This window comes from Pleurodeles waltl, chromosome 4_1 (genome assembly GCF_031143425.1).
Source record: "Pleurodeles waltl isolate 20211129_DDA chromosome 4_1, aPleWal1.hap1.20221129, whole genome shotgun sequence".
Lineage (NCBI taxonomy): Eukaryota > Metazoa > Chordata > Amphibia > Caudata > Salamandridae > Pleurodeles > Pleurodeles waltl.
The window spans coordinates 135,401,351-135,416,392 of record NC_090442.1 but is presented as its reverse complement, the minus strand read 5'-3'; the positions used below and the strand labels follow the sequence as shown (position 1 = coordinate 135,416,392).

The 15,042-nt window shown below is 45.4% G+C and overlaps 1 protein-coding gene across 3 annotated transcripts in view; it reads left to right on the top strand.

Moving 5' to 3' along the window:
- Positions 1–15,042, top strand: part of DENND2A (DENN domain containing 2A) — a 253,271-nt gene that overhangs the window by 165,201 nt on the left and 73,028 nt on the right. For all 3 annotated transcript variants that reach the window (XM_069227903.1, XM_069227901.1, XM_069227902.1), the window contains one exon: positions 13,055–13,195. In XM_069227903.1, coding sequence (XP_069084004.1) covers positions 13,055–13,195 — 141 coding nt within the window. The remainder of the gene's footprint in view (positions 1–13,054; positions 13,196–15,042) is intronic.

Here is a 15,042-nt window from a genome sequence, read left to right as displayed (position 1 = left end):
TGGGAGTTAGAAGTGGTATCTTTCTTGGGACAGGCCTTGTCTCCAGTTTTGTGTCCAGACTGACTACAGCTACGACACCAGGCCTTTTTGGGATCAAAGTTTTTACCCTTGTACCCAGAATTGTTTTGTGAAGAGGCTCTGGGCCCACCCTCCTGTGCAGGTTTTTGGGGGCCTGTAGAAGACTCTTTACTATTTTTGTTTTTGGCTGTCTCATCACCCTCCCCCTGGGGAGGTTTTGTGACCCCTTTCTTTTGGTCACCCCCTGTGGAAGTTTTGGACACCCTAGTCTTGACCCAATGGTCTGCCTTCTTTCCCAATTCTTGGGGAGAAATTGGTCCTAGGTCCACCAGATGCTGATGCAGTTTATCATTGAAACAATTACTTAACAGGTGTTCTTTCACAAATAAATTGTACAGCCCATCATAATCACTTACACCACTGCCTTGAATCCAACCATCTAGTGTTTTTACTGAGTTGTCTACAAAGTCAACCCAGGTCTGGCTCGAGGATTTTTGAGCCCCCCTGAATCTAATCCTATACTCCTCAGTGGAGAATCCAAAGCCCTCAATCAGGGTACCCTTCATGAGGTCATAAGATTCTGCATCTTTTCCAGAGAGTGTGACGAGTCTATCCCTACACTTTCCTGTGAACATTTCCCAAAGGAGAGCACCCCAGTGAGATTTGTTCACTTTTCTGGTTACACAAGCCCTCTCAAAAGCTGTGAACCATTTGGTGAGGTCATCACCATCTTCATATTTAGTTACAATCCCTTTAGGGATTGTAACTAAATGTCAGGAGAATCTCTGACCCTATTTATGTTGCTGCCACCATTGATGGGTCCTAGGCCCATCTCTTGTCTTTCCCTTTCTATGGCTAGGATCTGTCTTTCCAAAGCCAATCTTTTGGCCATCCTGGCTAACTGGATGTCCTCTTCACTGGAGTTATCCTCAGTGATTTCAGAGAGGTTGGTCCCTCCTGTGAGGGAACCAGCATCTCTGACTATGATTTGTGGAGTCAGGGCTTGAGAGGCCCTGTCTTCCCTAGATAGGACTGGTAGGGGGGAATCACCCTCCAAGTCACTATCATCATCCTCTGTGTTGCCATCCTCAGAGGGGTTGGCTCTTTCAAACTCTGCCAAAAGCTCCTGGAGCTGTAGTTTGGAAGGTATGGGGCCCATTACTATTTTCTTTAGTGTACAGAGTGACCTTAGCTCCCTCATCTTAAGATGGAGTTAAGGTGTGGTGTCGAGTTCCACCACATTCATCTCTGCACTAGACATTATGCTTCTAAAAGTTGGAATACTTTTTAAGAATCTAAAACTAGTTCTAGGTTCTAATTCAAACTTTTACCAAACTTTTAAACTCTAAAAGGAAATGCTAACAGGGACTAACACAAGGCCCTAGCAGGACTTAAGAATTTAGAAAAATTTCAAATTGCAAAAAAATCAATTTCTAATGACAATTTTTGGAATTTGTCGTGTGATCAGGTATTGGCTGAGTAATCCAGCAAATGCAAAGTCTTGTATCCCACCGCTGCCACCAATGTAGGAAGTTGGCTCTGTATGCACTATTTCAAAGTAAGGAATAGTATGCACAGAGTCCAAGGGTTCCCCTTAGAGGTAAGATAGTGGCAAAAAGAGATAATACTAATGCTCTATTTTGTGGTAGTGTGGTCGAGCAGTAGGCTTATCAAAGGAGTAGTGTTAAGCATTTGTTGTACATACACACAGGCAATAAATGAGGAACACACACCCAGAGACAAATCCAGCCAATAGGTTTTGTTATAGAAAAATATATTTTCTTAGTTTATTTTAAGAACCACAGGTTCAAATTCTACATGGAATATCTCATTTGAAAGGTATTGCAGGTAAGTACTTTAGGAACTTTGAATCATTACATTAGCATGTATACTTTTCACATAAAACACAATAAGCTGTTTTAAAAGTGGACACAGTGCAATTTTCACAGTTCCTGGGGAGGTAAGTATTTGTTAGTTTTTGTCAGGTAAGTAAATCACTTACAAGTCTCAGGTTTGGGTCCAAGGTAGCCCACCGTTGGGGGTTCAGAGCAACCCCAAAGTTACCACACCAGCAGCTCAGGGCCGGTCAGGTGCAGAGGTCAAAGAGGTGCCCAAAACGCATAGGCTTCAATGGAGAGAAGGGGGTGCCCCGGTTCCGGTCTGCCAGCAGGTAAGTACCCGCGTCTTCGGAGGGCAGACCAGGGGGGTTTTGTAGGGCACCGGGGGGGACACAAGTCCACACAAAAAGTACACCCTCAGCGGCACTGGGCGGCCGGGTGCAGTGTAGAAACAAGCGTCGGGTTTTCAATGGAAATCAATGAGAGATCAAGGGATCTCTTCAGCGTTGCAGGCAGGCAAGGGGGGGGCTCCTCGGGGTAGCCACCACCTGGGCAAGGGAGAGGGCTTCCTGGGGGTCACTCCTGCACAGGAGTTCCGTTCCTTTAGGTGCTGGGGGCTGCGGGTGCAGGGTCTTTTCCAGCCGTCGGGAAATGGAGTTCAGGCAGTCGCGGTCAGGGGGAGCCTCGGGATTCCCTCTGCAGACGTCGCTGTGGGGGCTCAGGGGGGACAACTTTGGTTACTCACGGACTCGGAGTCGCCGGAGGGTCCTCCCTGAGGTGTTGGTTCTCCAGCAGTCGAGTCGGGGTCGCCGGGTGCAGTGTTGCAAGTCTCACGCTTCTTGCGGGGATTTGCAGGGTCTTTAAATCTGCTCCTTGAAACAAAGTTGCAGTTCTTTTGGAGCAGTGCCGCTGTCCTCTGGAGTTTCTTGGTCTCTTGGAAGCAGGGCAGTCCTCTGAGGATTCAGAGGTCGCTGGTCCTGGAGAAAGCGTCGCTGGAGCAGGGTTCTTTAGAAGGCAGGAGACAGGCCGGTAGGACTGGGGCCAAAGCAGTTGGTGTCTTCTTCCTTCTTCTGCAGGGGTTTTCAGCTCAGCAGTCTTCTTCTTCGGTAAGTTGCAGGAATCTAAATTCTTAGGTTCAGGGGAGCCCTTAAATACTAAATTTAAGGGCGTATTTAGGTCTGGGGGGTTAGTAGCCAATGGCTACTAGCCCTGAGGGTGGGTACACCCTCTTTGTGCCTCCTCCCAAGGGGAGGGGGTCACATCCCTAATCCTATTGGGGGAATCCTCCATCTGCAAGATGGAGGATTTCTAAAAGTTGGAGTCACTTCAGCTCAGGACACCTTAGGGGCTGTCCTGACTGGCCAGTGACTCCTCCTTGTTTTTCTCATTATTTTCTCCGGCCTTGCCGCCAAAAGTGGGGGCCGGGGCCGGAGGGGGCGGGCAACTCCACTAGCTGGAGTGTCCTGCGGTGCTGGCACAAAGGGGTGAGCCTTTGAGGCTCACCGCCAGGTGTGACAGCTCCTGCCTGGGGGAGGTGTTAGCATCTCCACCCAGTGCAGGCTTTGTTACTGGCCTCAGAGTGACAAAGGCACTCTCCCCATGGGGCCAGCAACATGTCTCTAGTGTGGCAGGCTGCTGGAACCAGTCAGCCTACACAGATATTTGGTTAAGGTTCCAGGGGGCACCTCTAAGGTGCCCTCTGGGGTGTATTTTACAATAAAATGTACACTGGCATCAGTGTGCATTTATTGTGCTGAGAAGTTTGATACCAAACTTCCCAGTTTTCAATGTAGCCATTATGGTGCTGTGGAGTTCGTGTAAGACAGACTCCCAGACCATATACTCTTATGGCTACCCTGCACTTACAATGTCTAAGGTATTGCTTAGACACTGTAGGGGCACAGCACTCATGCACTGGTGCCCTCACCTATGGTATAGTGCACCCTGCCTTAGGGCTGTAAGGCCTACTAGAGGGGTGACTTATCTATACCTGCATAGGCAGTGAGAGGCTGGCATGGCACCCTGAGGGGAGTGCCATGTCGACTTACTCGTTTTGTTCTCACCAGCACACACAAGCTGGCAAGCAGTGTGTCTGTGCTGAGTGAGGGGTCTCCAGGGTGGCATAAGACATGCTGCAGCCCTTAGAGACCTTCCTTGGCATCAGGGCCCTTGGTACCACTTACAAGGGACTTATCTGGATGCCAGGGTGTGCCAATTGTGGATACAAAAGTACAGGTTAGGGAAAGAACACTGGTGCTGGGGCCTGGTTAGCAGGCCTCAGCACACTTCCAATTCAAAACATAGCATCAGCAAAGGCAAAAAGTCAGGGGGTAACCATGCCAAGGAGGCATTTCCTTACACTAGGTGTTTGAGTAAAATAGCATTCTAAGATCTTTGACATCTCTTAATGAAGCAAATGAGTTAGTGAGAACCCCCAATCTAGGTATGGACCCAAACGCAGAACAGTTGGTTAATGGGTGGGATAAAATTCCTGATGATTAATTACTCGCCACATTCAACTCAGTGGACCAGGCCGTGCTACTCTGCCGGTATCTAATGGTAAGACTAGGACAGCTCATATGCCAGGGGTGAAAGGTTATTTTTATAATCTCAAAGGAGTTGAATTCACCATTCACAATTAACCACATATAAACCTGCTGTGGCCCGTTCTACTACTAAATAGACAACATCGAATTTACTTAAACTTCAGAGGCCTCTCAACTGAGTCAGCAATCAACTCCTTACTACAGTCGAAGTGTGAATATGAGAAGTGTTTAATTGAATGTTTCAAAAACAAATACTAGGGCTGGGTCCAGTACACGTACTCCAAAACTTTGACACAAAACATGGGATCAATATGAGATTTTGATCTCTTTCTGAACTTACAAGTAAGAGCAGATGTCAAAACCTCATTCTAACAAATCAAACTCTTAAGAAAAATCACTCTCCTTTTCAGCCCCAGTGTTAGACCTGACAGCCTTAGGGTGGTCACCCCTAACTTTTTGCCTGCCTCCCTCCACCTTTTTGACACTGTTTTTGCTGGCTTTTAGACTCTGCGCACTTTACCACTGCTAACCAGTGCTAAAGTGCATATGCTCTCTCCCTTAAAACATGGTAACCTTGAATCATACCTGATTGGACTATTAATTTACTTATAAGTCCCTAGTAATGTGCACTCTATGTGCATAGAGCCAGTAGATTAAATGCTACTAGTGGGCCTGCAACACTGGTTGTGCCACCCGCTTAAGTAGCCCCTTTCCCTTCTCTCAGGCCTGCCATTGCAAGGCCTGTGTGTGCAGTTTCACTGTCACCTCGACTTGGCATTTAAAAGTACTTGCCAAGCCTAAACCTCCCCTTTCTCCACATATAAGTCACCTCTAATGTGTGCCCTAGGTAACCCCTAGAGCAGGGTGCTGTGTGGGTGAAAGGCAGGACATGTACCTGTGTAGTTTACATGTCCTGGTAGTGTAAAACTCCTAAATTCGTTTTTGCACTACTGTGAGGCCTGCTCCCTTCATACGCTAACATTGGGGCTGCCCTCATACAGTATTGAAGTGGACTGCCACACCCCCTACTGGGACCCTGGCAGACAGGATTGAACTGAGAGGGGACCTGGTGCACTTCTTAGCCACTCTTTGAAGTCTCCCCCACTTCAAAGGCACATTTGGGTATAAAACAGGGCCTCTGCCCTACCTCATCAGACACTTGCTGGAGAAGAAACCTGAACCAGAAACTACACCCTGCCAAGAAGAACTGCCTGGCTGCTCAAAGGACTCACCTGTCTGCTTTCTACAAAGGACTGCTGCCTTGCTGTTTGCCTGCTGCCTTGCTGAACTCTTGCCTGGCTGTGAAAGTGCTCTCCAAGGGCTTGGATAGAGCTTGCCTCCTGTTCCCTGAAGTCTCAGGACCAAAAAGACTTCTCTTTTTCACTTGGACGCTCCGTACGCCGCACACCGACGCTGATCGACGCGACGCCTTCGGGACGACCGGAACTTCAACGCACGGCTTCGCAAGGACAACGCCGCCGACCTCCAGAGGAGAAATCGACGCGACGCCTGCCGTGAGATCGAAATTTTGACGCACAGCCCCGCAGAACGATGCGCAGCCGGAAAACAAGCAGGAAAATCCACGCACAGACCGGGACATCTGGAAATCCCCGTGATCCACAGAAAGAGACTGTCCGCGCGCCGGAAAACGACGCACGACTTCCCCGTGTGAAAAATAACGACGCAAGTCCGTGTGTGCTGGGGAGAAATCGACGCACACACCCTTTTTCCACGTATCTCTTCTTCTGTGGCCCTCTGAGGAGATTTTCCACTCCAAACCAGGTACTTTGTGCTTGAAAGAGACTTTGTTTGCTTTTTAAAGACTTAAGACACTTTACATCACTTTTCTGTGATATCTCTACAAATTCACATCACAACTTTATTCGTTTTGACCTACAATTATCCTGATAAATATTATATATTTTTCTAAACACTGTGTGGTGTATTTTTGTGGTGCTATATGGTGGTATTGTATGATTTATTGCACAAATACTTTACACATTGCCTTCTAAGTTAAGCCTGACTGCTCGTGCCAAGCTACCAGAGGGTGGGCACAGGATAATCTTGGATTGTGTGTGACTTACCCTGACTAGAGTGAGGGCTTTTGCTTGGACAGGGGGTAACCTGACTGCCAACCAAAAACCCCATTTCTAACACCCAGTTAATATTAACCCATGTTATGAGGGACACTGCTCTTCTCACCTAGACTAAAATTTTGTAGTGCCTTGACCGTAGTCTACCAATTGAAAACAACAAAAGGCTTCAGAAGTTATGACGGGGGTGGAACTTTGGCCTGTTAAAAAAAAAAAAAAAAAGGGAAACCAGTACCACACACTTTAAAAAGCTCCACAGGCTCCAGCAACCTTGTATATTAATCAATACTGGGGCTAACCTTGTGCGTAGATATCTAGTTTGTCGATTTGTTTAGTTAGGTCTCAACGTGGATGAGGCATTGTCCGTGAACCAACAGGTAAATACCATCAAATCCCCAGGCTTTTATCATTTAGTCAGAAAGCTCAGCTGCTACGTCTAGAGAACACTATGAAAGTATTAGCACACATTGATTAATTCAATGTACTTTCCATGGGGCTCCCAAGGAGAACTATCCAAGGATTACAGCAAGAGCTCAGCAGTTGGGGTTCTGCTACAGCCCCCTCCCTTCACGCTGCCCTGATCTAAGGGTATTTTCAGAAAGCTCCACTAGATGCCAGATCAGCAAAGGATCCATTTCAAAATCTTGTGTGTGTGTCATGGTACGTACAAGTATGGCCAGAGGTTTCTGCAGAATAATTTGCTTTACTACAACCCGAACCACCTGATCAAGCCTAAAGATGTTTGATTGGTGAGGGTACTCAGACATAGATATGCCAAGTTGGGTGGCAGATCGTTTTTATGCTTGGGACCCCAGCTCTGGAGTAGTCTTCAATCGCTTTTGAAGATGAAGGAACATTTTGTAAAGTTTCTTAAAATTTTTTAAAAAACAGTTTTTTCCCCTAAATAATAGGAATAGGTTTTTCCTAATTAATAGATTGTGTTCCATCCTACGGATTGCTGTTCTAATTTAGTGTTGGTACACCAGCTGGGTAACTGTTGGTGCTTAAGAAAAATGAATTATCATCAGACCATTTGTTAGAGTAGTTCAGACCCATGAATTGCTCAGTGAGCTGTACGTATATCTTCAGAAGCAAACTGCTGGGTTTTGTGTTTCACTATAAAGCAGTGTGAGGCCCTTTATGCTCATGATTTGTTCTATAGAAATAATACAATATATTAAATGAGACTTATCATGATAACAATTAACTTATTTTGTTAACAATGGAGAACAACCAGTGCCCCCCCCCCCACCCTTGGGCCTGTAATATGACTATATTGCCAGTTAAGCTCCAAAGATGAGCTGGTGTATATGTGCACCTTAGCTCGAAGGGTTGGGTCCATTTCACCACATCATAGTAATAGCAAACCCAGACGATTGCATGAGACAAAGAAAATGTCTAGAAAATATTATGGGTTAATATGCGAAAACGTGATTCCCCGGTTCATTAGGTTTATATCTAATGTACAAAAGAACCATAGATTCACTGATCCTAGGTTTTATTGGTTGAGGTTTCTTTGTCTAGCCTCTTATGTACAAATGAAGCATCACTAAATGGTTGAACATTTCAACAGCCAGTACGTGTTTCACCTCCGCAGCGCAGGCCTGGGGCTTTTTCAAGACCGCAAAATATATCATAAACGGAACTATTACGAAGCGCAGAATATGCTGTTCTGACTGGTGATAGCTTGTTAGTGAAGCACTGCACTTATGCAGATTCACACAATAAAATGTTGGGAAATTATCCCTGCATGCCTAAAGATCTAATATACTATTGTTCAGTACAGAGCTTTTTTTTATATCCAGCAAATGAGAGGGGAAAGCATTGGTGTGTAAACAGAAAACACATGAGGGCCTTAAGTTATGATGTGGCACAGGCCGAGCGCTACGAAGACAAAGGGCCTGATTTAGAACTCAGCGGGTGGGTTACTCTGTCACAACGGTGTTGGATATCCTGTCCACCGAAATCTAAATCCCATAGGATAGAATGGGATTTAGATTTCACCGGACGGGGTATCCACCACTGTTGAGACAGAGTAACCCGTCCGCCAAGTTCTAAATCACGGCCAGATATTGAAAGAAGCTTTTTGTCACCCATTCATCGCATTATGAGAGGGACAGCCGGGGAAAAGCGGCGCAAAGAGTGGGCTTTTAAAATGGAACTAGAAAAAGGTATGGCCTATATATGGCATAGTCCTAGACTAAAAAATAAATTATACACTCAGTCGAATTGGCTATGATATGTTTTAAGGGATAGAGAGAGTTGAGGTAGTGCAAGTATAAACCCCAGGGCTGACATAGGCCAGGGACGTTATGTGTAGTGCCCTGGAAGCTCTGGAGGAATATGCGCTGCCTTTTTTCACCCCGGGGCACTGTACTATTACAGAAGGGGCTGCAGATGCTTGTGCGGTCACTTCTGATAGTGCTAGTGCTCTCCTGAGAAGGTGTTCGCTCATTTACATGGGGGTGTGGCTCCAGCCAAATGAGGGAATCTCTTTGCCTCTGCACCCACGCCCAAATACAGATGCTAGTGCAGAGGTAAACAGGTGCTTAGTAGCACAATCACAGTGCACCATAAAATGATGGTGCATTGTTTGTGCGCTGCCTAAAGGAAGGCCTCTGGAGGGGACAGATGGTTTCCATGGACCTCCATTCATCCCCCTGCAGGCAGGTGCAGTCACTCTGCACCTGCCTGTGGGGAATGCCTCTGTTCCCGCTTGATAGTGCAGACATGCCAGGCGAAACATGGAGTGGTTTGTAAGCAGTCACTCCATATTTTATAAAATGAGCTGCCTTCAGGGCTGCTGAGAGTTTGCGACTGCCATGGTTTCATGGAATTCATGATAATGGTGTGCACTGGACTAGACTGGACAGAGTGCCCATTCTGTGTTCAAGGAAAATATAACGAAAGGTCCCTGGGACTCATTTATCTTTCAACCTTATATATAAAGTCACTGGTACTGGAGAAAATGTACCACCAGTGTGCACCAAACGTATATTCAAAATTTCTATATCAGCCTCTCTTTTTTCAAAGCAGGTATATACTTATAATAAATCAATCAAAATGCTGTATATTACAAAAGGTGCTGTGCTCCAAACAATATGCTTATATACAGTGGTCTGTAAAAACACTGATATATACCCTAGGTTGAAAAACAATAGTCTAAACATCAAAAAACCTTCAACGTCTTTTAGATTGTACAAAGAGCAAATCAATATGCAATGAAGCACGTATCCCTAACATTTCAACCTAATCACTATTTAACTGTTCTCATCAGGAATGTAGCCAGCTGTCTATGTACCTCCTAGAGTTATGTATAGGCATTCATGATCAATTTATAGAGTGAGCGTACAGCAGCTTTGAAAGGCTACTAAGTCAGCTTCTCACCGCAAAAGATTTAGACGTCTATTTTTTGTGCGATACTAAACAAAAGATGGGTGGGCTAAGTTCTGTTTCAGTCTTATCGCGCACAGATGTAAATAAAAGGGTGCAGTTTGTCTCCATATGTTAAACGTGAATTCAGCACTGCAATAAAAAGTTCCATGTCCACTGTACAATCATTAAATAAGCACTGAGCAGGAAAGAGCAGAGCTCTTCGTTGTTTGGTGTCTTGTTGAGAAGATAGCTAATCGTGGGGACCTTTGCGCACTCTGTGCTTGCTGACAGCCCAGGACTGACTCAGTGTTTGGTGACCTAACCCATGACTGACTATTTGTATCTGGTATGATAGCCCAGAACTTACTCTGTGTCTTTTGTGCCTTAGCCTTGGACTGATTCTTTGTTTCAGGTGACAAAGCCCATGACTGACACTTTGTATCCGGTGACATAGCCAAGGGCTGACACTTTGTGTCTTGTGACATAGCAGCTGGACTAACTCTTAGTGTCTTTGTGGGCAACCTTGAGCAACCAGAAGCAATCATTGACTTGCCCACTATTCCATGGCCGACATTATACCCATCTTCATGACACAAAATGCGCTGTACGCTTGCCGTATAAAATGGACACAGTGACAGAAAATGTGTCCAGTTGCTTAGAAAGTATTGGGGTGCAGTGAGGGTTTTCGATGACTTGCGCGAGAGGTAATTAGGAGAATGAATAACAGGGGTTAATGTGACATGGGTGGCATAGCAACTGTTGTTGAAGGGCATTCTGGATATGACAATAGCCGTAAACACTCCATAGCGGTGTGGCGGGAAGGTCACCTATGATGGCATGAGATGTGGACATTAAGGATACCAAGAGGACAATCATACTTTGTGAGACATTAGCTGTGGGCACATTCTTTCTCCTAGCAGTTCAGTTGATACTGTTGAGGCTTGGGACTGTATCATTTGTGTTGAATGTCACAATCAACACAAATCAAAGAGCAAGGGCATCTCGGAATCAAGCAAATCTGTTTTTTATGTCTAGAACAGAGGACAGAGAGCCATATCTGAGAGCTACACAAAGTGGGGGGGGGGGGGTGATCTTGTAGTGAGGAACACTGTGACTATCTTCTCTTTCTATTTGCAGTTATCACAGGCATGGTCCTAGTTCACAACTACATCTTCAAGCGTTATGTAGTTGTATAACATACAACTCTCAGACAGCCACTCACACTTGTAGTTCGGATGACCACACTGTCTTTTGCAAAGGAGTAGTTGCAGGTCTCACCACCAAGGTACAGAAAAATACTGTACATGTATTGTCAATTCAGCTACTTTAACCAGGCAGTCACCTGTAGTCTGCTGGGAATATTTCTCCTTAGGAGTACAAAGCGGAGCAGTTTGGGTGGGAGTCTGGCCATGAGTTTGGCACTTGGTTGTTTGATGGGATTCAGGTGACAAACATTGCAGAAAGTTTCATGGTGTTACAGTTTCGATAGAGAGCTGTAGGCTTTTGTCCTTGCAGTTTCCTGAACAACCCTGCTGTTGCTCACCACTGGGCAAAAACAGATTGTTCGAAAAATCCTGTTTGTTTCCAAGGCTTCATGGTCTCTTTATACTAAAATATATCATTCCAGTGGCTTCTTATAGTCTTTATCTTGCCCCAAAGAAGTACGGCAATCTAAAGTAGGTTACCAATTCTCTTCCTGCAGGGTGAGAGTTGGAAAGGGTAGGGTCTCACGGATTTCCCTCTGTCACTCCAAAATGTACACACATTTTACAAATTCTGTTTGCCTCCATGTGTGTGGCATGCATGCCATGTGTCTGTATGTCATTTGTTACTTTTATCCAGTCTTGGCCAGCCAGCGTCACCTGGGCTTCTTCTCTGCTCCCTTCTCTGCAAAATAAAAAATGGAAATCAGTATCGAAAGTATCATTAATTGATCTTATGCATGTTATATTTTGTAATCTTCATGCTATTTGTGGTGAAACCGCTGTGGCATTTGTCACAATTAGGCCAGCCTCTGATGAGAGGAGTTGAAAAGCATTCAGATCCCTAATGGAGGACTGCGTGCCCAATGACTATAAAGATTTCTTTGTCCTCTGATTGGGTCAGATCCAGTATTGGTGCTTAACTTGGCCATTCCTAGCTCCTGCTTCCCCAGTGACATTTGTGACTCAAGACAATGTGGCGTACCCACACTATGGCTACCTAGGGGGCCAGCTTTGATGTTTTGTCAAAGTTTCAGAGTTTTCCGAGGCTTTTGAATCCAGTTGGCAAGATAGTATTACTTGTCGCTCAAACCATAGTATTTTCAATAGATCTGTCTGCACTGTGGATGCACCAGCCAGAGCCCATAATGGCACACTTAGAGTTGGGGCGGTGGTGCTGGGAAAAGAAGAGTGGCAAAGTAATGAAATCCATCAAAGGCCTGTTATGCTGGAACGTGCTGTAGTGTGGGCGAGGCGCTGGATGTACTGATCCATCTGATGGGTGGATGGGTGGTATAGAACTGGATAGACACTGTTTCAGGTGACCACTCTCAAAAAATGCCAAGGGTGCTGACCTGCTGTGATACTTTTGATGTTGAGCTGTAACTCATTTGCCTACATAATATGTTTTATAAATATTTTCTACAATGAAATCCTGTTATTTAAGCTGTAAAAGTTTAGTTGTCACTAAGCCCTCAGAGTTAAGTGTTTTTTTTTTTTGGGGGGGGGGGGTAATCATTTACTGTCTTTGTATTTAAATGAAGTGATGTATAGCCTAGATGATTAGCAATAGGGTTTTCGAATGCTGATAAATAATACAATTTCCTACTAGGTTTAAGATTGGTCAAGCAGTTGGACTGCAGTGCTGGCGTGCATTACGGGGAGCGCTACCAGATGGATCCTTAACACGAGTGTGGCACTATACATGTTTTAGGCCAACTCACTAATAGACATGATGTGTTTTTACACAAGGCATCATTAAGCTTTTCTGCAAATCTTGTTGGTGGAATGCAGACCTGTTCCTGGGGCTCTTGAGTGAATATCAAGTGAGAGTTACGCTGGCGAGGCACAGAACCCCAAGAGTTGTTATAATTGTGCAAGACCATGGGTGAAGGTCTGATGGATTGCACAGTAAGTTTATAGTCAAAGGCTTGTGTTTCTTTTGCTTTCTATCTACCTACATGCTAGTCTTTCTTTTCTAGATCTTGGATGAAGTGGAGAAAAGAAGAAGCATCTCACCTGCTCTGGTGCAGCCGTTCATGAGGAGCATCATAGATGCGCCCTTCCCAGCACTTGGTCGAACTATAACCGTGAAAAACTTCCTCCCGGGCTCCGGCAATGAGGTAAGAAATGGAGAAAGCTCTTCAACCCACAAAGAACTCTGTAAATCAGGAACTACCAGCCTCACTCGCAGTTAGCAATGTAAATGGAAATCTGGATTAGATGAAATGCCTGTTTTTTCCTAACCTCTGTGGTAGGGATTCCTTCATACGTACATGGGCACGCCTTGACCACTATGCTTCATTCACTCTCCCATGTTTGTGATGTACGTTTGGCTCCTGTCTGGGACCTTTTAATGTCAGTTTTCTGCCATCATGATTCCGAATCTCATAATAGTAGATCTGGTAAAGCACAAATGGAACCAAAGCATGTTTTACATTTGTTATTGAGCTGTAGTACATTTCTGCAGTGCTGCTGCTGTTTGCCACCGCAGGTTACTCCAATATAGGAACTTTCATAGATTCACATGCTTGAGTATTCCCCCGTTGTCGAGATGGGAGTCCCCGGTACCTTTACAAAGTAGTGTCAATATAGAACTAAACATAGAGGCCTTAGACCCATTCGTTTAGTATACTATCAAAGTTGTTTTTTAAAATTAAGGACTAAAGTTGAGAATCCATCAATCAGGTGACCCCACTATTTAGAACACTCCTCCGAGAAGTTTCAGTGCCTCAGATTTTCTTCTGTACTGCACGTAGTGCTAGGGAGTCTCCACTGAGCTCTGCTCAGCCTGTCACTGTTTGGATATTTTCGAAGACTTTAGTCTCATTTCTTAACTGCTCTGAAGGTTCCACTTTTAGTATTCACAGCTTCACTTTATCAAAAGACTGATATCATGCCTGACAAGGAGAAGGGAAGTCTCTTAAGACCCTATAAGACTTGCAGCAAAAAGAGGTTGCATTCTGAGGACCCACATCAGAATTGCATTTATTGCCTCTACCCAGATCACTCTGCAAAGGACTGCAAGGTATGTCACACCTTTTCGACCAAGACTTTAAAGGACAGAGAAGGAAAACTGCTTATCTGGCTCCAAAAGCTCAACACCAGGAAAGAGCCAGTTTCAGATTCCGAGAATGAGGACTCCTCTTCGTCTTCCAGGAGATCCCACAAAAGAGGGAGATCAACCCATACTAGATCCTCCTCAGAACAGCCTTAAAAAAGCCTTCAAAAAGACCACCTCAGGGTCTTACAAAGGCCACAGCCCTTCTAAATCTCCTCACATATCCAGGTCTTATTCATCCGTAAAGGAAAGGCAAGGACCTCCTACCTCTTCTGAAAGGACTACAAAATCCTCCTCTGAGCAACCTACAACACCTACTAAGGTCTCCCATACCTTCAAAAAACCTTCCTCGGCTCCAGCCGTCGACAGACCTTCGACTGGAACCTTACCGTCGATGGTAGCGCCGACAAACTCCCCACCATCGATGGTAGCGCCAACAAGCACCCCACCGTCGACAAGAGCTTCATCATCAACAACTTCGTCGACCAAGAAGTATACATCGCCATCATCAACGAAGATGACGGTGACCATTTCTTCCCAGTCTAAGTGACCCTTCTCTTCAACGACAACATAGTTGGCGATGTCATCATTCACTAGGCCATCCGGGCTCAAAATTAACCCTTTCTCATCGTAGACTACGTCTCTGCCATCAACGTCTGCACCGAAGACTGGTGCATCCCAAATCATCCCCTCGACGGCCTCATCGTTGGCCCTGTCATCGGCCTCATCGTTGACCCCATTGATGACCCCGTTGATGGATGACAAAAGACTCAAAAAGCAGGAAGTGATGCAGTTAACCCCAAACACACTTCTCCTGGTAAAGTGACTCCCCTCATGCCAACTCATTTGCTAAAAGGGGATGAAGACTTGGGTGACCCTATGGGACAGCACATAATCCTTCCCTGTCAA